At 37.7% G+C, this 21,811-nt stretch overlaps 1 protein-coding gene across 2 annotated transcripts in view; it reads left to right on the top strand.

The window, feature by feature from the left end:
- PCCA (propionyl-CoA carboxylase subunit alpha) overlaps nucleotides 1–21,811 on the top strand; it is a 468,144-nt gene that overhangs the window by 203,150 nt on the left and 243,183 nt on the right. For both annotated transcript variants that reach the window (XM_037065798.1, XM_037065799.1), the window contains 2 exons: nucleotides 19,711–19,854; nucleotides 21,225–21,299. In XM_037065798.1, coding sequence (XP_036921693.1) covers nucleotides 19,711–19,854; nucleotides 21,225–21,299 — 219 coding nt within the window. The remainder of the gene's footprint in view (nucleotides 1–19,710; nucleotides 19,855–21,224; nucleotides 21,300–21,811) is intronic.

Raw genomic sequence — 21,811 nt, 5'->3', positions numbered from 1 at the left:
CTAAGGGGCGGAGAGTGGGGGGGAGGGAGTGTAGGTGGAGGGGAATGAAGGGGGGAATAGAACAAGTGTAGTGGTATAATCAATAAAATATACTTAAAAAATAAATAAATAAATAAATAAATAAAAGAGCACTTGGAAAAAAAGTTAGACAAGATCACAAAAAAGATTTTATTTGTATCTTTAACCTTTGACATTTTAATTATGTACATGGGAGTGGGCCACATTGTATTCATCATGTTTGGGTCTCTGTGCTTCCTGAATTTGCATGTCTATTTCCTTCAGCAAAACAGGGAAGGTTTCTTTCATGTTTTTTCAAATATTTCCTATTTATTGCTCTATCTTGTCTTCTAGCACCCCTAACATGTGAATTTTGGAGTGCTTGAAGTGTCCCAGAGGCTACTTACACTATTCTTGTTTCTTTGGATTATTTTTTCTCCTTGTTCAGAGTGGTTGTTTTTGCTGCCTTATTTTCCAAATCATTGATTTGATTCTTGGCTTCATCCACTCTACAGTTGTCTTCTTGTAAATTGTTCTTTATTTCAGCTAGTGTGTCCTTTGTTACTGATTGGATCTTTTTTATGCTGTTGAGGTTCTCACTAAGCTCCTTGAGCATACTTATAAACAGTGTTCTCAGTTGTGCACATGACAGTTTGTTTATCTCCATTTTGTTTAGTTCTTTTTCTGGAGTTTTGATCTGTTCTTTCATCTGGGCCATGTTTCATTGTTTCTTCATTTTGGGAGCCTCCCTGTGTTTGTTTATATGTATGTGGCAGAGCTGCTATGAGTCCCTGTCTTGGTAGTGTGGCCTAATGTAGTTGATGTCCTGTAGGGTACAGTGGCACAGCCTCCCTTATTCCCCAAGCTGGACACTCAAGGTGTGTCATTTGTGTGGGCTGAGTTGAGCCTCATCTTACAGTTGAGCCTTTGTTGCTGTTGGCAGATCAATAAGAAGGTTTTACCCTGGCCAGTCAGCTGCAAGGACTGGCTGTGACCACTGACCACCAACCTCTACCCTCCATGGAGTATCAGCTCTTCAGGGGCTGGGTTGTGGTTCTCTGACGTGGTCTGTAGTTGTCCACTGGTTGTGCAGGTTCTGGTGCTTCCTGGGTGGTGCAGGCCAAGGTCAGCCCCTACCTGTCTTCTGCCCAGGGCCACCCTCCATAAGTTATAAAGCAGTCTGCAGAGGGCTACTACTTGTGCTGGGTTTGGAGGTTCCCAGGTGAAACCAAACTGTCATCCAAAGTTGGTTGTTGCTAGTGCCAGGCATGGGCCCACTTAGCAAGAGGTATGGGGGATGGGGGCTTGCTGAGGCTTGCTGTTGCATGTTTGAGAGCGTTTAGGAAGTTGAGAAACATGAGCAATACCAGCAATTCATGCGTAAAAGCCACTGCTACCAGTTTGGGTGGGCCCATGAATTGGGTGGGATGAAATCTCAGGGAATCTCCAGAGCAGGGCAAAGATGGAGTCTCAGATATGGCACCCTCCTGCCAGTTTTGTTGCTCTGAGTGGGAGGGGTCTAAAAAGGGGTGAGGGTCTCTCTCCACCTCTCTGGGAGAAAGCTGTCTCCCAGCCCTCACCTTGATGCAGATACTTCAGTTTGTCTCCATATTGTACTGGTGACTTTCATGCTGCTACCCCAGAAGTGTCCTTCACCAATGCAATACCCACTGGTATTGAGCCTGAAGTTATGGGGACTGGAAACTGAAGTTATATCTTCCTGGTACTGGAACCCTGGGGTGGGGGACTTGGTGTGGGGCTGGGATTCCTCTCTGCTGAGATATCTCGCTTGAATTTTTATCCACCACATGTGGATGTGGAACTAGCCCATTCCATGATTCCACCCCTTTGACCAATCTGTATGGATGTGGTTTCTTTAATTCCATAGTTGTTGGGTTTCCATTTAACTTGATATGAGATGGTTCTAAGTGATGGTTGTTCTATAGTTTGGTTGTAGTTTTGATGTGGTTGTGTGAGGAGATGAACCATGTTTACCTATGCCTCCGTCCTAACTGTAAGTCAAGTGATATATATAGGTTTATGACTATTTTACATGAATTGTGTTTCTTTTATCATTACCTAGTATCTGTATCTTGTTTAAAGTCTTTAATATAAAATTTCCCTTTGACTCATATCATGTTACATCTCTTGCGTTTTGTTTGCCTGTTCTCTTTCAATATATTTTATTGGTTATGTTATTACAGTGTTCCCATTGTCCCCCCTTCACTCCCCTCTCCCCTGCACACACTCTTCACCCACATTCCCCGCCTTTAGTTCATGTCCACATGTCATACTTATAGGTTCTTTAGCTTCTACAATTCCCATACTGTTCTTACCCTCCCCCTGTCTATTTTCTACCTACCATCTATGCTACTTATTCTTTGTACATTTTCCTTCTCTCTCCCCCTCCCTCTCCCCTGTTGATAACCCTCCATGTGATCTCCATTTCTGTGATTCTGTTCCTATTCTAGTTGTTTGCTTAGTTTGTGTTTGTTTTCATTTTTGTTTTAGCTGTGGTTGTTAATGATTGTCAGTTTGCTGTCCTTTCACTGTACATGTTTTTTATCTTCTTTTTCTTAGATAAGTCCCTGTAACATTTTATATAGTAAAGGCTTGCTGATGATGAACTCCTTTAACTTGACCTTATCTGAGAAGTACTTTATCTGCCCTTTCATTCTAAATGAAAGCTTTGCTGGATAGAGCAATCTTGGATGTAGGTTCTTGCCTTTCATGACTTGGAATACTTCTTTCCATCCCTTTCTTGCCTGAAAGGTCTTTTTTGAGAAATCAGCTGATATTCTTGTGGGCACTCCTTTGTAGGTAACTCTCTCCTTTTGTTTTGCTGCTTCTAGGATTTTCTCCTTAATTTTAATCTTGGGTAATGTAATGATGATGTGCCTTGGGTGTTCCTTCTTGGGTCCAACTTTTTTGGGACTGTCTGAGCTTCCTGGGCTGCCTAGAAGTCTGTTTTCTTTGCTAGGTTGGAGAATTTCTCCTTTATTATTCGTTCAAATATTTTTTCCACTTGTTGCTCTTCCTTTTCCCCTTCTGCTACCCCTATAATTTGGACGGTGGAATGTTTAAAGATGTCCTGGAGGTTCCTAAGCCTCTCCTTGTTTTTTTGAATTCTTGTTTCTTCTATTCTGGTTGGATGTTTCTTTCTTCCTTCTGGTCTAAACTGTTTATTTGAGTCCCAGTTTCCTTCCCATCACTATTGGTTCCCTGTACATTTTCTTTTATTTCCCTTAGTGTAGCCTTCATTTTTTCATCTAATTTGTGGCCAAATTCAACCAATTCTGTGAGCATCCTGATTACCATTGTTTTGAACTGTGCATTCGATAGGTTGGCTATCTCTTCATTGCTTTGTTGTATTTTTTCTGGAGCTTTGATCTGTTCTTTCGTTTGGGCCATTTTTTTTGTCTTGATGCATCTGTTACATAGTGAGGGGCAGAGTCTTAGACATTCACCTGTGTGGGATAACCCATGTCACTGTGTTGTGATGCTATTTGTGGGGGAGGGGTCTGAGATGGAACGATGGCACTTACTCCACTCTCTGCCAGCTTTCAGTTACTTCCCCTACTTCCCACAAGCAAATTGGGCCCTTCTGGTGCTGATTTCTGAGTGGGTTGGCTTGTGTACATTCTAGGACTCTGTTGGTCTCTCCAATGAACTCTTCTGTGAGGGTGGGGATTTCTCCTGCTACCCCCTCAACCTCCATAGGTATTTTTAATCAGAGGCTTGTGGCTTTATTTCTCTGCACTGGAGCTCTGGGTCGCATGGTCTGTCTTGCTCCTTAATTGTTCCTCCTGGTTTATCTGCACATGAATGTGGGATTGTCTGCTCCACCAGCCGCTGCCATAGTCTTGCCGGCCAGCTGCAGCCTTGCCTGCTCCGTCATCCTCCAGCCGCTGCCTTGGGAGGTTCTTTCCACCCGCCCATCTCTGCCCCTTGTACTGGTCTGGATGAGTGTGTCTTCTTTAACTTCGTGGTTAGTGGACTGCCATTCAGTTTGATTTTCTGTCAGTTCTGGTGGTTTTTTATTTTTAAATTGTCGTTGTCCTTCTTTTGGTTGTGTGAGGAAGCACAGTATGTCTGCCTATGCCTCCATCTTGGCCGGAAGTCCTGTTCTTTTATTTTAAAGTCTCCTTGGTCACTTGTTTTACTTGTGTGTGTGTTTGTGTTTTAGTTTTGTCTTTTTTAGGGAGGGAAAAAGAGAGGGAGAGAAACATTAATGTGTGGTTGCCTCTCTCACAGCCAAATGGATGAGGCATGTGCCCTGACTTGGAATCAAACTGGTGATTCCTTGTTTTGAAAACCAGCACTCAATCCACTGAGCCACAATAGCCAGCGCCAATTGTGTCTTTTAACTTTAATTAAAAGGAACCCAATCTGACATGCCTTCTTTTAGTATGAAAATTTAGTCCTTCTCTTTTTAAATACTTAATTTGACTTATGTTTTATACTTATTATCCCATTGTTTCTGTTTTCCTCTATTTTATTTTTTGTTTGAGTTAAATTGCTAATTATTTTGGTTTTTATTGAGAAGTAAAATATTATCTATTTTTTTAACATATTATTTATGATCATCCTCATAGTCAGAAAGTTATTTTCTGCATTATTTGTATATAACTGTTTCCTTTTACTTTCCAACACTAAAGATTCTGTCACATAATCTCATACTTCCAGGCTATTTGTTACTTTTTGTTGTAGATTATGTTTTTGTTTCCAAAGTTCCTTTTTGGCTTCTATATACACACCCCCAGACATATCTCTCATTTATTGTAGCTTGTCTATCTTGTCCCTTTTAATTTTCTTTGGAGGGTTCTGCTGTAGTTTATATATTTGTTTAGAGAAAAATTACATGAAATTTCCTAAGCAGGAATGTATGGATGTATTTGGAAATGCCATATCTTCAAATATATGTGGTCTGTCCAGAAAAAGTCCAACTATTGTTAATATAATGAGAATGGTTTGCACGACATTGATGTAATCTTGTTACAGAACAGGGCCAAGTGGGGGGGTAGGATATACTATATATCTTTCTAATATTTCCTGAACACCTTGTATTCTGGACCCCATTTCAAACTTCTATTTGGGGCCCTCCTCTTGCCTGCATCATGTTATAACTCCTCCTTTCAGATATACAACCACTAGATAATCATATAAAGGACAATGGAAGAAGGTCTCATCTTGTTGTAACTACTTCCAGCTGGACATGGACATTGTCCTACCTACCCTTGGGTCAGGGGTGCCCTGAAAGGGTGTTGCAGCATGAAGGGAGTCCTTCCTGTAAGGGGAAGGGCCTTACAGAGTCCTGGTCAGTTGGCTGTCAGCAAGAAGTCGCAGGCTTGGTGTCCAAAGGCTGGCATTACTGGACAGTTGGTATCCTAGTCATATTCTAGAGGTGACAGATTTGGCAAGAGAATTGGAAGGCACAATTAAATCATAACCACTTAATGACGAAGGGAGGGACTTAAGTAAAGAATGGCTTTTCTGGAGGAAGGTGTATAAGGCATGCTACACCTATCTGAAACTCTTGTGGCCCACTATACTTCATTCAGACTGAAGAGAATATATTAGGATTTCTCTCCTTTCAGATTTGGGCTCTTTCTGTCCAAGTCATTAGGACAGAAAAGGGAAAATCAGTTTTAAAGTGAAACCCACAGACTGCCCAAGCCTTTCACCCACCCAACCACTTAGTTTAGCCAAACTGTTGAGTCTCAGGGGGCAATGATAAAGACGGGCTTCTTAAGTGAGGCTTATATTGCAACCAACTACTCAGGTAATGAGGTCATAGGTATACACCCTATGAAAACAGGAGAACACACAGGTTAATTCACACAACAATCCCCAAACCAGTCTCTGTGCCAGTGAGACTGTCTTTTGGGAAGACATTCAGTTGCAAGGCCCTTGCTGCAATGGCATTTAACAGTGGCAATTTGACAGGTCCTTTGCACCAAAATTGTACTTTGGTGATATTACAAACATGGTTTCAACTTTCAAATGAAAACAAACCTTCAAGACAGTTAGCTGTGCCATTCTGATGTCCAATACTGAGCATTGTGATTTTCCTTGAGCCACAATTTTTCTCCTTAAGATCACCCTTGTTGTTATTAAAGGGACTACTTTGAGTCCTGCTTTTAATTTTGACTGTTCATTTGCATAAACACACCAAGAGCTGCCTGGATCACCTATTATCTTTAAGTCTGCTTTGCTGGAACTCACACAGGGAACCTTCAGATTGACTTCTCAGTCTGCCCTCCAGGGCACAGAAGCAGAGCCATACATCTGCCATCTGGCTTCGCCTGTACCAGTTGTTTTACTCAAATCTTTGAGGCTTCTATTGTGCCTACAGTTTCCTTTTTAGCCATCTTTCAGGAAAGCAGCCTTCATTCCTTCCCTGGAAAGACTGCCACAAACTGCATAACCAACCAAAGTACCAGGCTTTTCTTAGCTTCACAAGTCAATCCCAGTTCCTCAGGGCTTTCTGGTGACTACCAGAACATAGACATTCCTTCAGGTGTGACATTCCAGTGAAAATCTCAGTTAACAAAACCACTATTAAGACTGGTCTTATTAGATTTATGCAAAGAAACCTTATGTCATCACTCACTCCTTCAGAATGCCAAATTCTGGAGGGATCAGGTAGGGAGAAAAATATGAAGCGTGAAGGAAAATCCTTTTCCTTCTGATATCCACGAAGATTGCATCTCCATCTCTTGTACATTCCATCAGTAACTAATACCACATAAATCCTTCCCCAAACTTTCACTTGTCCATTTATCTTCACAGTTTCCCACAAACGATCTGCAACAGTCACAAACCCTCTATATCCTTTCATTTACATATCTTATACTTTCCCATTTACTTTTCTACAGAGTATGAAGTTTCAATCTTCCTTGGAATCCTCGATTGTCTTTTCAGAGCAGGTACAGAGCAAATCCAAAACACATTGTTCCAGAACAATATACAGGTAGAGGCATTCAGTTGCACGGATGTGTCCATTGGTGCCTCACAGAGATATGGTGAGGACCGGTCTCTTGGCAGAGACATGCTCCTTTGCCTCAGGCTGAAACACTCATCAGCCCCAAATGACCCTTCCTGGGTCCTGAGCAGCAATGACATTCTCCTCAACTGGTTATAGGTGACCTTCACTAGGTCTTCAGGTGACCTTAACGAGGTCTTCAGATACAGAGGGTTTCTGATCAGAAGTAAAACCAATGGGAGAAACTTGCTCCTTTATCACAACCCCCCCCCCAAAAAAAACCCAAGTAGTTGAGGTTTCCTTTCCTCCAGTTGTAAAACTTTCATAACCTTTATACATATTTTTACCCATCCAGATTTCACCATAATTCATTTTTAATTCCTGTTCCTTTCTCACACTGGGAAGGACTATACATAAACTCAGTACTTAAACTCAGTATCTGGCAGCCAAAAGTCTCTAACACTATAGGTACCTTCCACTAAAAGTCCCTAGATTTGCTGGAACATCCTGCAGCTTTCTGAAGCTTAGACTTTCAAACACCCTATAAATCAGATGGTTACCCTTGGACCCCAGTTCATGATCTTCAGATCCAGAGCCCTCTCTATCAGAACCAGTTGCACAGAGAACCTGACTGGTGCAGTACCCACACAGCAACAACACACAGCCCATAATCTGAAGAGAACCCTTAGCCCACCATCTTGCCCATTTCCAACATGGTGGGACTCTCACGTGACCCATCATTTAAGATGGGGGCACCCATGCAAGCTGGGTTGTCCAAGGTGGCAACTTGTGTGCAGAACCCATCCTCCATGGTGGGGCACTCACGTGGCTCATCCTCCATTTTACTCAAAATGGCGGCACACCCACATGGCTTGCTGTTTGATCCCCAACATACATGTAGGCTTGGCTTACAGAGCCTAGGGGTTTGCTTCCTCCCCAAACCTGATATAGGTTCCCTTAGTGCCACCTGGGCTCACCAAAAGTGTAAGGGAGCAGACAGGGGCAAGCTGGAAGCAGCATACTAACCAAACCATTATCCACAACTCCATTATTCCAAAACTGCTCAGAAAGCAAGTTTTTAACCGAAGCACTTTCGCATCTCTGCTCCCTCCCATTTTATTTCCTTTTCACCTTTCCAGGCATGATTATCCTCCTGATACCCTCAGGAGGAGTGCAGAGGAATTCTCAGAGACTGGGAAAATTCCAAAGTCTCACTCTCTCACTCCTGAAAGGCTTAGTTTGCCACGGACAATTATTGTCCCAGTGGAGTTGCCAAAAACTGTTACAGAACAGGGCCAAGGTGGGATAGTATATACTATATATCTTTATAATATTTCCTGGACACTTTGAGTTCTGGACCCCATTCCAAATCCCTATTTGGGGCCCCCCTCCTGGTTGCACCCTGTTACAACCTGGCAGCCAAGGAGAGTGAACTGGAGTGTGCATGTGTGAACAATGATGACTTCACTGTACTGGTCAGTGGGGGCGGTAGATGCCACTAAGTGAGCATGTGTACTGTGTAGCCATTGCATTCAAAACGACTGAGTGAGTAGAGCAACAAATCTGCATAAAATTTTGTGTTAAGCTTGAACATTCCTTTGTGGAAACTATTCACATGATTTAGACAGTCATGTCTGTGAACAACTGGTGATTGGCAGCTTCATCATGACAACACTCCCACTCCTGCATCACATCTTGTGCAGTATTTTTTGCAAAACATCAAGTCACCCAGGTGATGACTACAGGACAGATTTGATGCACTGTGACTTCTGGCTTTCCCCAAAACTAAAATCACCTTTGAAAGGGACGAGATTTCATACTGTCAGTGAGATTCAGGAAACTATGATGGAAAGCTGATGGCAATTGGGAAAACTGTGTGAGGTTCCAAGGTGTCTACTGTGAAGGGGACTGAGGTGCCATTGTCCTGTGTACAATGTTTCTTGTTATCTTCTATTTTCTTCAATAAATGTCACTATTCTTCATAGTACCTGGCTGGATATTTTTTGAACAGACCTTGTATTTCTTTAGTCCTGAAAGGGGAACGATTCTTTTATAGAGTTTAGAATTCTTGGGTTTCTATTCTTGCCATTCAATAGGTTATGCATTCTACTGTGTTCTAGCTTCTAGTGTTAAGCCTGATGTCATTCTGAGCTGCCTTCCCTTGTAGGTAATGTATTCTTGCTGTCTGAAAGATAGTCCAATTTTTCTCTTAACCATTGGAATTCAGAATTTTTTTTCTTTACTCGGATATGCCTAGGGATGTGTTTATGTGTAGCTAGTCTGCTTTTGACTCCTGTACTGTTTCAGGGTACAGATTTAAGTGTTGTTTCATTTTGGAGAAAGTTTCTTCTGTTAACTACTTCCTTATTTACTAGTTTCTTCTTGAATTCCTGTTATCTGCAGGTTCTATGTACTGAATGAGCCTTCTAAGGATCATATTTTTCTGTCATGATACTCTCATTTTGTCTTTGTGTTGTTTTTCTTGATGGTTTCTTCTGAGTCACATAATGGTGAAATTATGTATTTTAGCCTAGAAAGTCTAATTGTGTATAGATGTGTGTGCACACATATGTATTGCTACTCTTGAAGTTTCTAAGTGTCCTTCCTGTTTCTTTTGGATAAAATTATTTTTGTCCCTCAACTGCTGTATTTAATTTGACTTATATAATCATTTTTCAGAGTGCTTCTTTTTTCACTGGTGGGTTAGCTTCCTCTTATGTTTTACTGTGGTGTTTTTGGAGTTGTCGGTACTGAGTTCTGTTTGTTGTAATATTCTAAGTGGCAACAGGCCTTCAAGTGGTTGAACATGATTGTATCTGCCTCTGGGGACAGGAAGAGCATGTATCTCCTAGCATTTTTCTCATCTTAAGGACAGAATCTAGCAAACATTTATTGACTACTTGGGCTCCTTGGCAAAGAGACTCTTCAGGAGTTTATGGATATTCTCTTTAGGATTCATGGCTCTTAGCAGGCCAAACTGTCTTTAGGAGCTGTTCCTTTTACATTCTTTCCTGGAGTTCTTTGAAGCTAATCACTAAGTTTCATCTACTCCATGAGAGAGAAGGGCCCATTAGCTGTTCTTGGCAGTCACTTTTCTCCTAGGTCAGTGCTTTGCATAACCTCAGTTGCTTACTGACAATACAGAGATACAGGCCATGAAATTTAGAGTGAAGAAGTAGCACACCGTTGGTTTTGCCATCTTTCTGAAGCAGAAACATCTAATCTGGGTTATCTGGACCTCTTTGATGAGCTTTAGGGGAGTCTGTGTTTATGCCATTGAGTCAGCTATAACTCTTGGCAACCTTGTGAATGAATGATTTCTGCAATGTCCTGTGCTCAGTAGCCCTGCTTAGCTCCTGTACATTTATGCCTACAGCTTCTTTTAAGGAGTCAGTCCATCTCACTTTGGTCTTCCTCTTTTCTTGCCCAATATTATTATCTTTTCCAAAGAAGCTTGCCTTTTTATGATATGCCCAAAGTGGGACAACCTCACTTTAGTCATTTTTCCCTCCTGTAATGTTTCAGGCTTAATTTGCTACAGGGCCAACTTGTTCATCTTTTTGGTAGTCCATAAAGCTTTCCTTCAGCAGTGTATTTCCAATGAGTCTATGTTTTTTTCTTATCAGCCTTCTTCACTGTTCAACTTTCAAATCTGTACATAGTAATTTGGAATACGAGGGTGTGGATATTCCTAACTTTTGCTCTTGACACATCTTTGCTCAATGACACCTTTTTGCTCTTGGTCATCTTTCTTAATTCTTCCATTTTTGCCCTACCTAGTCTCAGCCTTCTCTTGATTTCTTAGTTGCAGCCTGTATTTGAATTGATCACTGAACCAAGGTAAACAAAATCTTTAACAATATCAAACGAGATTGGGCATGTTCAGGGTGGTATGGCTGTAGACCAAAATCTTTAACAATTCCAATGTCTTCATTTAAAGTTGCATATTTCTAGTGTAGTGATCATTTTTGTCTTCTTGGTATTCAAATGCAGGTCAGCTTTGGCACTCCTTTTATTTTCATTAGAAGTAGTTTTAAATCATTGCTGTTTTCTGCCAGTAGGATGGTATCATCTGCGTATCTTAAGTTATTGATATTTCTTCCACTAATTTTCACTCTTCCTTCCTCTAAGTTTTGCTTATTTATGAATTAGTTTTTTTTCAGATGGTACACTGAACATCAGATTCATAACTGGGCAGTTTTTACTGCCAGTCTTGAACATAGCCATCATTTTCAAGGTGAGTGTACAGAAATGGTATGTTGAGGCCTGAAAATACTTTTGAAATTTGTCTCTGTGTCTGTGATTGTTAATTTCCAAATCTAAGTTATTTTTAGATTTTAGGTTTTTTTTTTAAATAGGCTTTTATAGTTTACAAAGTTTTATGAGTTAGAAAACTCCCAAATAGAATGGAATAAGATTGTGTAGTAATTAAATGTCCAAATATGATCAGCTGGCTATTCCATATCTATGAGAACACAGAGGTAGATTGTTCTTCTTTTGTAAGACCATAGACAGTTGCTTATATTGATTGCTACAATGAAGAAGGAATCTACTTTTGCCATGGAAGAAAAAATGCAATAAAATTGTTGAAATTCTTTGAAAACCAGACATCCTCATATCTTACTAGAGATAATTGCGCATAATATAGGACCTTCATATTTCAGAAGAATTAAGGTAAACCCTTTGCTATTTTATTTATTTGAAGATTTAGAATTATTGCAACTCAAATTCTGATTTCTAAGAATTGATTACAATTGAACAAATATATTCTAAATATTATTCAAACAGTATTCTAATTTCAGAACAGTTTTGTATCTAAAAAATCTTCAGGACTTTTGTGGGAAAGTCGATTTTTAAAATTTCATTTTTTTCAGAAGGAATGTTTCATGTCTGGGCAGAAGTTGACCTTTTTGATTATATTTAAAGTCATAGAGGCTAGTGTTCTTAAACTGGCTAGAGTAAGTCATAAATGGGATAATCTGGAATATTTGACATAAATCTCCTAGGAAACTGAGAATACAAAGTGATGTGTGTTATACCTTCCCTTAATATTTATTGAGTCTTATTAGAAAGCTGAAGCAAGAAGGTTTTATTATACAGATAAGAATAGATAAACTTGTCAGGCACTTTTAGTTAGGTTTTTGTTTTAATGCATATTGTAAACTGTTTTGGTTTCTTTGAGTTCTGGACTCTAATTTTTAATTTTTCAAATTTATTCCTATATTAGTTTCCCAGGGCTGCCATAAGAACACACCACATACTGTGTTGATTAAGTGATAGTTATTTATTTTCTCACAGTTGTGTAGGGTAAAACACATTGAGGTGTTGGCAGGGTAGATTTCTACTGGAGGCCTGTTTTTGGCTTGCAGATGGCTGTCTTCTCCCTGTGTTTTAATACAGTTTTTGTTCTGTACTGTCTGTTGCCTATGTTATGATCTCTTCTAAGGATATCAGTCATGTTGGATTAGAGCCCACCCTAATCACCTCATTTTAATTTAATTGTCTCTTTAAAGACTCTTTCTCCAAATATATTCTGAAGTAGTAGGGTTAGAATTTCAACATATGAATTTGGTTGGATGGTGGGAGCCACAGTTCAGCCTGTAGCAGTTCCCTTATCTTTTCTTCTGATTATTTGTTGTGGGATCAACAGGGAAACTCTATAATAGAACTGATTCAGTTTTTACTGCCACTCTTTAATACTGTCATTATTTTCAAGGTGAGTTTACAGAATGGTTTGTTGGTACCTATTTCCCAACATGCTTTTTATCTCTGATATCTATGGATTAAAATCCAATAACTTTAGATTTTTACTTGGAAATCCTATATTCTCAGGAGGGAAAGCTTTAGAATTTTAATAGGTAGGAGTTAGATTCTGTTCTGGACAAAGAATCTCTCTGGACCAAAAGAACAGAACCAAAAAATAATGGTATCAGTTACCCTTTTAGGCTGAAATAACAATAAACTAAAAAGATAGAGAGCTATTATGCCAAATACTGTATAAAACTCAATTTTATATAACAGGACAGTTTCTTCATATTTTAACAGGTAGTCACACCTATACACTTTGCTGATTATATCAAATAAGTTCTGCTTATAAAAAATAGCTTTCCCAAACTAAGTCTCTGTAACATGTCAGTTTAGACTTGATGTATTTAATAAAGACTCTACTCAAAATTATATTAACTTATCATTATTTAAATAGTAGTACTTCTTAGTATTTCCTCACCTTATGCCTCCTGCATCTCATATGTCTTCTCTGTAAAATGATAATACAGTATTGAATAACAAGTTTGTGCATATGAAGGGATTTTAAAAATTTTTTATTTACTTATCTTTAGATAAAAGGGAAGGGAGTGGGGAGGAGAGAGGGAGAGAAATATCAATGTATGGTTGTTTCTCATGTGTCTTCTGTGGGGAACCGGCCTGCAACCCAGGCATGTGCCCTGACTGGGAATTGAACCGTGATCCTCTGGTTTCCAGGCCCACACTCAATCCACTGAGCTAGCTATACCAGACAGGGCTTTGCCTATATTTCTTAAAATCAAAAAAATTCTTTTACACTACCACAGTACCATTATCAAAATTATGATGTTAACAGTGAAATATTACTGTCATTTAATCTGTAGATCATATTCAGATTCACCAATTGTCTCATCAATGGTGTTTATAGTAAAAGAAAAGAATCTGATTCAGGCTCTTACATGTTATATCTCTTTTCTCTCTATCTGGAACATTTCCTTAGTCACTTTTTGGGACCTTTACTAAGGAAGTATGACCTTTACTTTTTTTTTTTAATGAGGACAGGCCATTTATTTTATAGACTGTCCCTCATTTTACATTTGTTTTTTTCTCATGGTTATATTCAGTTTTGTATTTTTTGCATGACTACTACAGAAATTATGATGTCTTTCTATGAGCATTGTATAGGAGATATATGATGTGTATTTTTTCTATTACTGGTAAAGTTGACTTGGTTACAGGTGGCGTGTCTCACATTTCTCCACTGCAGAGTTATTATTTTTCGTTACATGGGGATTCTTTGAAGCTCCAGAAATATCTTATTGTACATTTAACTCACAAGTTTTAGATACTTCCTAGTTTGTATTTAATGAGGAATAAGGTTGAAAATTACAGTAGCAGTGGAAGAATTTCCGAGTGTAATTTTTACAAACATGGAGGTAGATAAATGACACCACAGTGCTAGAAAGATTGGTCATTGCTATTGAAATTCGATACATTAAATTTCAGATGTGAAGCAAAATTTCCCTCACCATTGTATTTGATAAGTTCACTTATTTGTTGTTTGGGAAATATATTTGAAGCAACAGGTTAGTAAGAGGGAATGGCAAAAGGGTTAGTAAGAAGCAAGAGATTAGTAAGAGGGAATGACAAACATAGTAGTGTCAACTTGATGGTGACCAAGAAAATAAAATTAAAATAACAGATATGTATATAAAACTAGCTGATTATGTCCATCTAACTAAGGTGCATAAAACTATACATAATCATTCTAGTCTTTAGTGTGATTATGTCCCATAATGTGACATTTAGTAATTGTAGTTGTTTGTACCTGTTTGAACAAAAAATTCATGGTGAGATAGGGGCATTACCAATACAGATTGATTTATCAGCTATTAATAGACCCTGCAGAATGACATTATCTTGATGAATATATTCCAATCAGTAATTTGCCTTTGTGGATTCAGAAATTCTAACTTGGTCAGGCTTACTCCCATTTTTTTTTGCATGTGTGGTTTCTCTTTCTCCCCTCCCTCCCTCCCTCCTTTATCCCTCTCTCCTTCCTCCCTCCTTCCTTCCCTCCTTCCTTTCCTCTCTCCTTCCTTATTTTTTAAATTTTTTTATTTTAATTATTGTTCAAGTACAGTTTTCTGCCTTTCCCCACATCCCAGACCACTCTCCCGAACCCTCCCCACCTCCCTCCTGTTTCCACTCCGCCTTAGTTTTTGTTCATGTGTCCTTTATACTTGTTCCTGAAACCCTTCACCCTTTTCCCCTGAAATTCCACCCCCCCTCTCCTCTGGTCACTGTCAGCCTGTTCTCAATTTTAGTGTTTTTGGTTATATTTTGCTTGCTTGTTTGTTTTGTTGATTAGGTTCATGTTAAAGGTGAGATCATATGGTATTTGTCTTTCACCACCTGACTTATTTCACGTAGCATAATGCTTTCCAGTTCCATCCATGTTGTCACAAAGGGTAGGAGCTCCTTCTTTCTTTCTGCTGCATAGAATTCCAGTATGTAAATGTACCAGTTTTTTGATCCATTTGTTTACTGCTGGGCACCTAAGTTGCTTCCAGCACTTGGCTATTGTAAATTGTGCTGCTATGAACATTGGGATGCATAGGTTCTTTCGAATTGGTGTTTCAGGATTCTTAGGGTGTAATTCTAGCAGTGGAATTGCTGGGTCAAAAGGCAAATCCATTTTTAGTTTTCTGAGAAAATTCCATACTGTTTTCCATAGTGGCTGCAATTCCAGTCTGCAATCCCATCAACAGTGCACTAGGGTTTCCTTTTCTCCACAATCTCTCCAACACTTGTTTGTTGCTTTGTTTATGGTGGCCATTCTGACCAGTGTGAGGTGGTATCTCATGGTGGTTTTAATTTGCATCTCTCTGATAGCTAGTGGTACTGATAAACATTGCCTCCATCCTTCTTTCCTTTTCTTCCCTTTCCTCCTTCACTCCCTCCCTCACTCCCTCCCTTCCTCTCTTCCTTTTTTTAAATTTCTTTCTTTCTCTGGTGTTAAATTTTGCTGAGTAAATCACAAGAGTTATACAAGGTCTGTCTCGGAAAAGTCCAGCCATTGTTAATATAATAACAGTTTGCACGACATTAATGTAACCTGGCAGCCAAAGAGAGTGGACTGGAATGTGCATGTGTGAACAGTGAAAATTGCACTGTATTAGTCAGTGGAGGCAGGAGATGCTGTTGAATGAGCATGTGTACTGTGTGGTCATTGCATTCAAAATGAGCAAGTAGAGCAACAAATCTGCATCATATTTTGTGTTAAGCTTGAACATACCTCCATGGAAACTGTTCAGATGATTCAGAAGGCCACATCTATGGGCGACTGGTGATTGGCAGCTTCATCATGACTACACGCCCACTCATGAATCAGATCTTGTACAGAATCTTTTGGTGAAACATCAAGTCACCCAGGTGACTCATCCTCCTTATAGCCTGGATTCGGCGTCCTGTGACTTCTGGCTTTTTCCAAAAGTGAAACCACCTTTCAAGGGGAAGAGATTTCAGACCATGGATGATATTTAGGAAAATATGAAGGGCAGCTGAAGGTGACTGTGAGAGCTGTGTAGGATCCCAAGGTGCCTGCCTACTCTGAAGGGAACTGAGGCATCATTGTCCTATGTACAATGTTTCTTCTATCTTTTATCTTCTTCAATAAGTGTCTCTATTTTTCATATTACATGGCTGGATACCTTCTGGACAGATGTTATATACCTGAATGTCAGTATATTAATCTTTGATGTACTCATGCTATGTGGTGGATCCCTTTGTGTATGTTTCTTGGAAATGACACAAATTTTTATGTTGTGTCATAAAATGGTATATGGACCAGATCCTCAAAAGTTTTTTGGTGAGGATAATTTCACAATAAGGTAATTTAGTTTTCTGTTTTGAGTGTTTAGGGCATTGTTTCTAAAAACATGTTCCGGGAATTTTCAACCCATAAAGGCATTCTCTGAAAGATGGCGGCGTGTGGTTAGATAAGTACTATACAATATCATTTTCTTGTTTAGTTCCATGGTAGATTGAGTCTGTTTAATTTAGGTTAACTCAATGTGTCCAGGCAGAAGTGATGCAGATACCCCTGCCCCCAAAATATACATGTAATGACTCTCAGATTAAATGTTTATTAGCATCAGACTTTTAGAGTTAGATTTTTTTTTCCTTGTAGGTGAGACAAGATGCACTTGTTGGCTTACTAGACACCATCTTTGACTCTTTTTCTTCCTTTTTTTTTTTTTAAAGATTTTATTTATTTATTTATCTTTAGAGGGGAAGGAGAGAGGGAGAGAAACATCAATGTATGGTTGCCTGTTGTGAGTCCCCTGCTGGTAGTTAGCCTGCAAGGAACCGGCATGCAACCCAGGCATGTGCCCTGACTGGGAATCGAACCACGATCGTCTGGTTCGCAGGCCCGCGCTCAATCCACTGAGTTTTTCTTCCTTTTTATAAACTTTTGTTCCAGTTAGCCATTTTTACTTTCTGTTGATCTTCCCTTCCTCACCATCCTCTCTCCACACCCTCCCTCCTTTTTCATTTCATTTCTTGTTAAAGATATTTTAAAAACATATATTGAATATTTTGGCCTAGGAGCCATTTTTGTCTCTGTATATCTCTGCAGAGGAAAACTGTTTTTAAGTTCTTAGAGTAGGAGACTGCACATTGTTTGTTTAAAAAATGTTACACTTACAAGATTCTTGATAATAAGAATTCAGGGTGTAAAAGAAATATTTCACGTATTTTGTGTAGTAACTTTTGAATTCTATTATAGTTAGAAAGATTTCTTACAAACATATTTAAAATTATAAGTTTACTTTTAAAAAGATATATTTCTGTTACCTCAGAAATTTAGGCATTTGAATGTTTTGTAGACTTTAATAATACTTGAACCTAAGTGGATATTTAAAAAAAGTTCTGTAAGTAAGGATTTTGCCTTGAGCAGCTAGTTATTATTTTAGTTATCTACTTAATTAGTTTATTTTGAAATTCTTTCAACTCACTAATTTACACTGTAAAATGTTGTTATGTTTCTGTTATATAACTCCGTGTTGGGTTATATAAAGTGGGTCCATTTTTGAATTCTATTCATGTGTCCAATGTATGTTTTTTTCCTACACAGTTATTGAGAGGTTATAGAGTAAAACAGAACCTTATAATGAATTTGGTTCTTTAAACTTTCATAGTATGTGTTTTATAAAAGATGACAGCACATAATTATATAGCTGGTTATATTTAATATATGCTTTCATATTTTTCTGTGAGGAAGATCAGGAAGGTCAAATTATCTCTGGAGTGACATAAATTCCAACCCTATCTCTACCATTTAGGATAGGTGTGTTTCTTGGTTTACTTTTCATTCATTTATTCATTATATATTTATTTGACTAGTATATAGTATGTACTTTCTGTATATAGTATGCACTAGACATAGATAAACTGAAATCATTCACTTAGCTTTTAATGTTATTTTCTCACCTAACAGGGATGTGGCAATAGTGTTGATATAAAGACCTTGGTACATAGTAGGTTCACCTCTAAATACTTAAAGTGATAAAATGCTTTCTTACATGAAATTTGTTTGTACCAATAATAGAAGGGCTTTACAGTTGTTTTTTATTATATTTATGCTATAGAATCTTGTTTCTTACAAAACCATAATTTGGTTTCAAAAATGTATTTTTAAGCTATCTAATAAGGTCTTTATTTAGTGTCTCATATTTTACAAAGGTTAGATGCTTATTTTAGTAATGATTTGTCATTAAAATTATGTCAAAATGTCTTAAAATGCTGTTGAAACTGTAAACAAACTCATGCCATACACAGAGCTAATTATGGATGCCATCTGTTTATTTTTACAAAGTTTTTTTAAGACCATGGCATTGTCTCCTTATGATAAGCTTCAAGATTATTATAATAACTAAGTCCTGTCCTTCAATTAGTGTAGTTAGAGACAGAAGGCATTTTGTTTGTCCACTGACCTTTTCTTGTGTCATAATGTATGAAATATAACATGTCATGAAAAAGGAACTATTGTGAAATGCACTTAGAACATGTTTAATTTTTGTGAGAAAAGAAATTCTATCAAAGCAGCAGATGTGGCCAAAGTTTTATTTAAATTTTCAAATTTATTCAAGGCTTTAGGTGAGAGACAGATTATCTGTTCTAGTGTCATAAGTGGTTTATTTTAGCTTAGTTAAGGTTAGGAACTTTTAAGCCATCAATCAAATTTAAAATGATGTGTATTCCTGTTAGTATCCCTATATGCCAGTGCATGTTTTTGTACATGTGTATCCCATGTGTTCATGTGGAAGGCCAGGGATTCCCATGACAGCATTATCCGCAATAGTTATCAGCAATTTGCTGAGAGAGCAGAGTGATTTCACTGGCTCAGTTTTGCTATTGTGCATGCTAAGCGCTCCCCACGTAAATCTGGAGGGAAAACAACCTGCAGGATCCATCTGCTCCTTTCTGCTACACTGCACTGATGTAAGAGTACGCTAATCTGGTTGCTTGTCAGGACAGGTTAGTGAAAGCATGCAAGTGGGTGAGACATAGGGTGGACTAGGTGCTTTGGAAAACCACAGCTGCCTCTATAGATGCCATGATAAGTGTAGCAGAATAGGTTTATTATCAGCTACACTGAGGACTGCAGTTAAATGTGTAATTTTCATTTATGAATTAGTTTCAAAATTTAAAGTGTTAAACATTTCTGGATCACAACTGATTAAAAACTGGGAAAAGTAGTGCAGATAGTTTACAAATACTTTTTCGGTATAAGTTTTTCTTATGCTTGGTACTGTATTGTGTTTATTCTTTAATTTTATTTTCTAGTTTTTCAATCAAATATGATTAGATGTTAATGTAATTAGCCTTATTTTATTTAAAAATTGTTGAAATCATTCTTGCTTATTTCCATTTATTTACCTATTCTTACACCTATTGACTGGCAGATCTTGGCCTTGCAGGTTGAGCATCCTGTCACAGAATGCATTACTGGTCTGGACCTAGTCCAAGAGATGATCCGTGTTGCCAAGGGTTACCCTCTCAGGCACACACAAGCTGATATTCCCATCAACGGCTGGGCAGTTGAGTGTCGGGTTTATGCTGAGGTAAATTAATGATGTTGGGAGGAAAGATGGTGGTTGTATCTGAGTCTTGAGACCCCAGGTACAGTTAAACAGCAAGGTGAAGTTAAGGTTTTATAATCTGTGTCAAGTATTTGATTATGTAATCCAGAATTGAACCAGAAAAAGAGGTTAGATAATTTTGACATAATTCAAAATAACTTTATAGCATTGAGTTTACTTACTCTGTGTGTGTGTGTGTGTTCTGGATGGAGAAATAGCTACTGATTATTTTAAGGGGCCACAAAGCATTAAATATTCTTGTGCTTCAGTGGACAATGGTTTTTGTTTTGTTTGCTTTTTTTTATTTCATTGTTTCAAACCACATTTGAAGTAAACAGAAGCATTGTTTCCATATTTTTTAAAAGCCTTACCTGAGTACACAATAGATGTTATTTCAGTATTTACTTAAATTTTTCCAACAGTTTTTTCTAGAAAGTTTATTTTTTACATATACATGAAAGTAGCAGTTGAAATTTAAATTGCCAAATTTTTAATAGAACTTTTCATTCATAATTTTAATTATGGGCTTTACTCATAAACTCAGTTCAGTATAGTACATTTACATTATTTTATAAATATGACTATATAAAGCAGTCAACATCTGAAAATGCTTTTTTCACATGATTAAAACTAGAATGCAAGGAGACATTTATACTGTCTTTTACTTTCAGACATTGAAGCCCACCTGTTGAGATAACAAATAAATGAGGGGTATCTGTGTTTAAGAATACTGGAAGTCATTTGAAATGTTGTTTAAGGATCTTGAGAAATATGTTTTTGCTTGTTTATGCTTTTTATTTTATTTGAAATGTTATTCTTTTCTCTTTTATTATTGTGACACTGAATTTATGTAATTTTTTTCCTGATTATCTAAGGTATTTATAAATTGGGCACATTTCTACTACTATGTGAAAAACTGTTTTTCAGGTCTTTATTTGAAGAACAAAGTTCTCAAATTTTACCACATGTAAGCTGTTTTGAGAGTAAGAAAAACAAATATCTTTGGTGTACTAATTTGTTGTTCTTAACTCGAATGTATTTTGATGTAATGCCTAAGTTATTTTACTTTTGCCCAAGGCATTCTAAGAAGATTTATAAAAAGTTGGAATTTTACCAGTTTCAGTAAAATATGATCAAGGGCAGGCTCAATTCTGCTCACAATTCTATTTTATTTTTAAATACACTTTTGGTTATATAGAGTGAGTATAAGACAATAATATTCTGAAATCTGTGATTTGATAAGTACTGTGGGTTGAAAAATAAACCTATAAATGCTTCTTCATTGTATAAATATTTAACCTTGTGCTGATTTATATTTCAAAGACTGTGCTTCCTTTCCTTTGAACTTTCAGGACCCTTACAAGTCTTTTGGTTTACCATCTATTGGGAGATTGTGTCAGTACCAAGAACCAATACATCTACCTGGTGTAAGTCATTAAGCTGTGATACCAATTGAGGGGTTAAAAATTCTGATTTGTGTCATATTTTTATGTTAAAGTGTGTCAACATCAAAGGGTATAAATTGAAGGACAAGTGAAATTCGTGGAGAATCACAATGTTTTGTTATTTAATATTTTGTACTTTATAATGTGCAGTAAGTCAGAATCCACTTGGTGGAAAGTCTGGCAACATCTGTCTTCTAAATCTAAATAAACGATAGTTTACAATGTTCCCAATTCTCTTGAAAGTTGTAAATAAATAGAGCATGGAGTCCTAAGAATGGGAAATGACTCTTCTATGTTACAATTTAATTGTTTAATAAATCTAATCCAGTTTTCCTTTATTAGCCAGTTGTCAAGAAATTCAAGCACAAAATCAGCATGTTAGTTGAAATGGATTAATGAAAACAAGCTACCTCATTCTGTTAAGTGTCATAGGCATTAAGTACATATTATTTATACCAGTTAAAGAAAAGTGATCACTGTCCATTTCTGGAGTA

This window comes from Sturnira hondurensis, unplaced genomic scaffold (genome assembly GCF_014824575.4).
Source record: "Sturnira hondurensis isolate 20B ecotype Veracruz unplaced genomic scaffold, ASM1482457v3 Scaffold0016184, whole genome shotgun sequence".
Taxonomy (NCBI): Eukaryota; Metazoa; Chordata; class Mammalia; order Chiroptera; family Phyllostomidae; genus Sturnira; species Sturnira hondurensis.
This window is presented reverse-complemented; position numbering and strand designations above follow the sequence as displayed.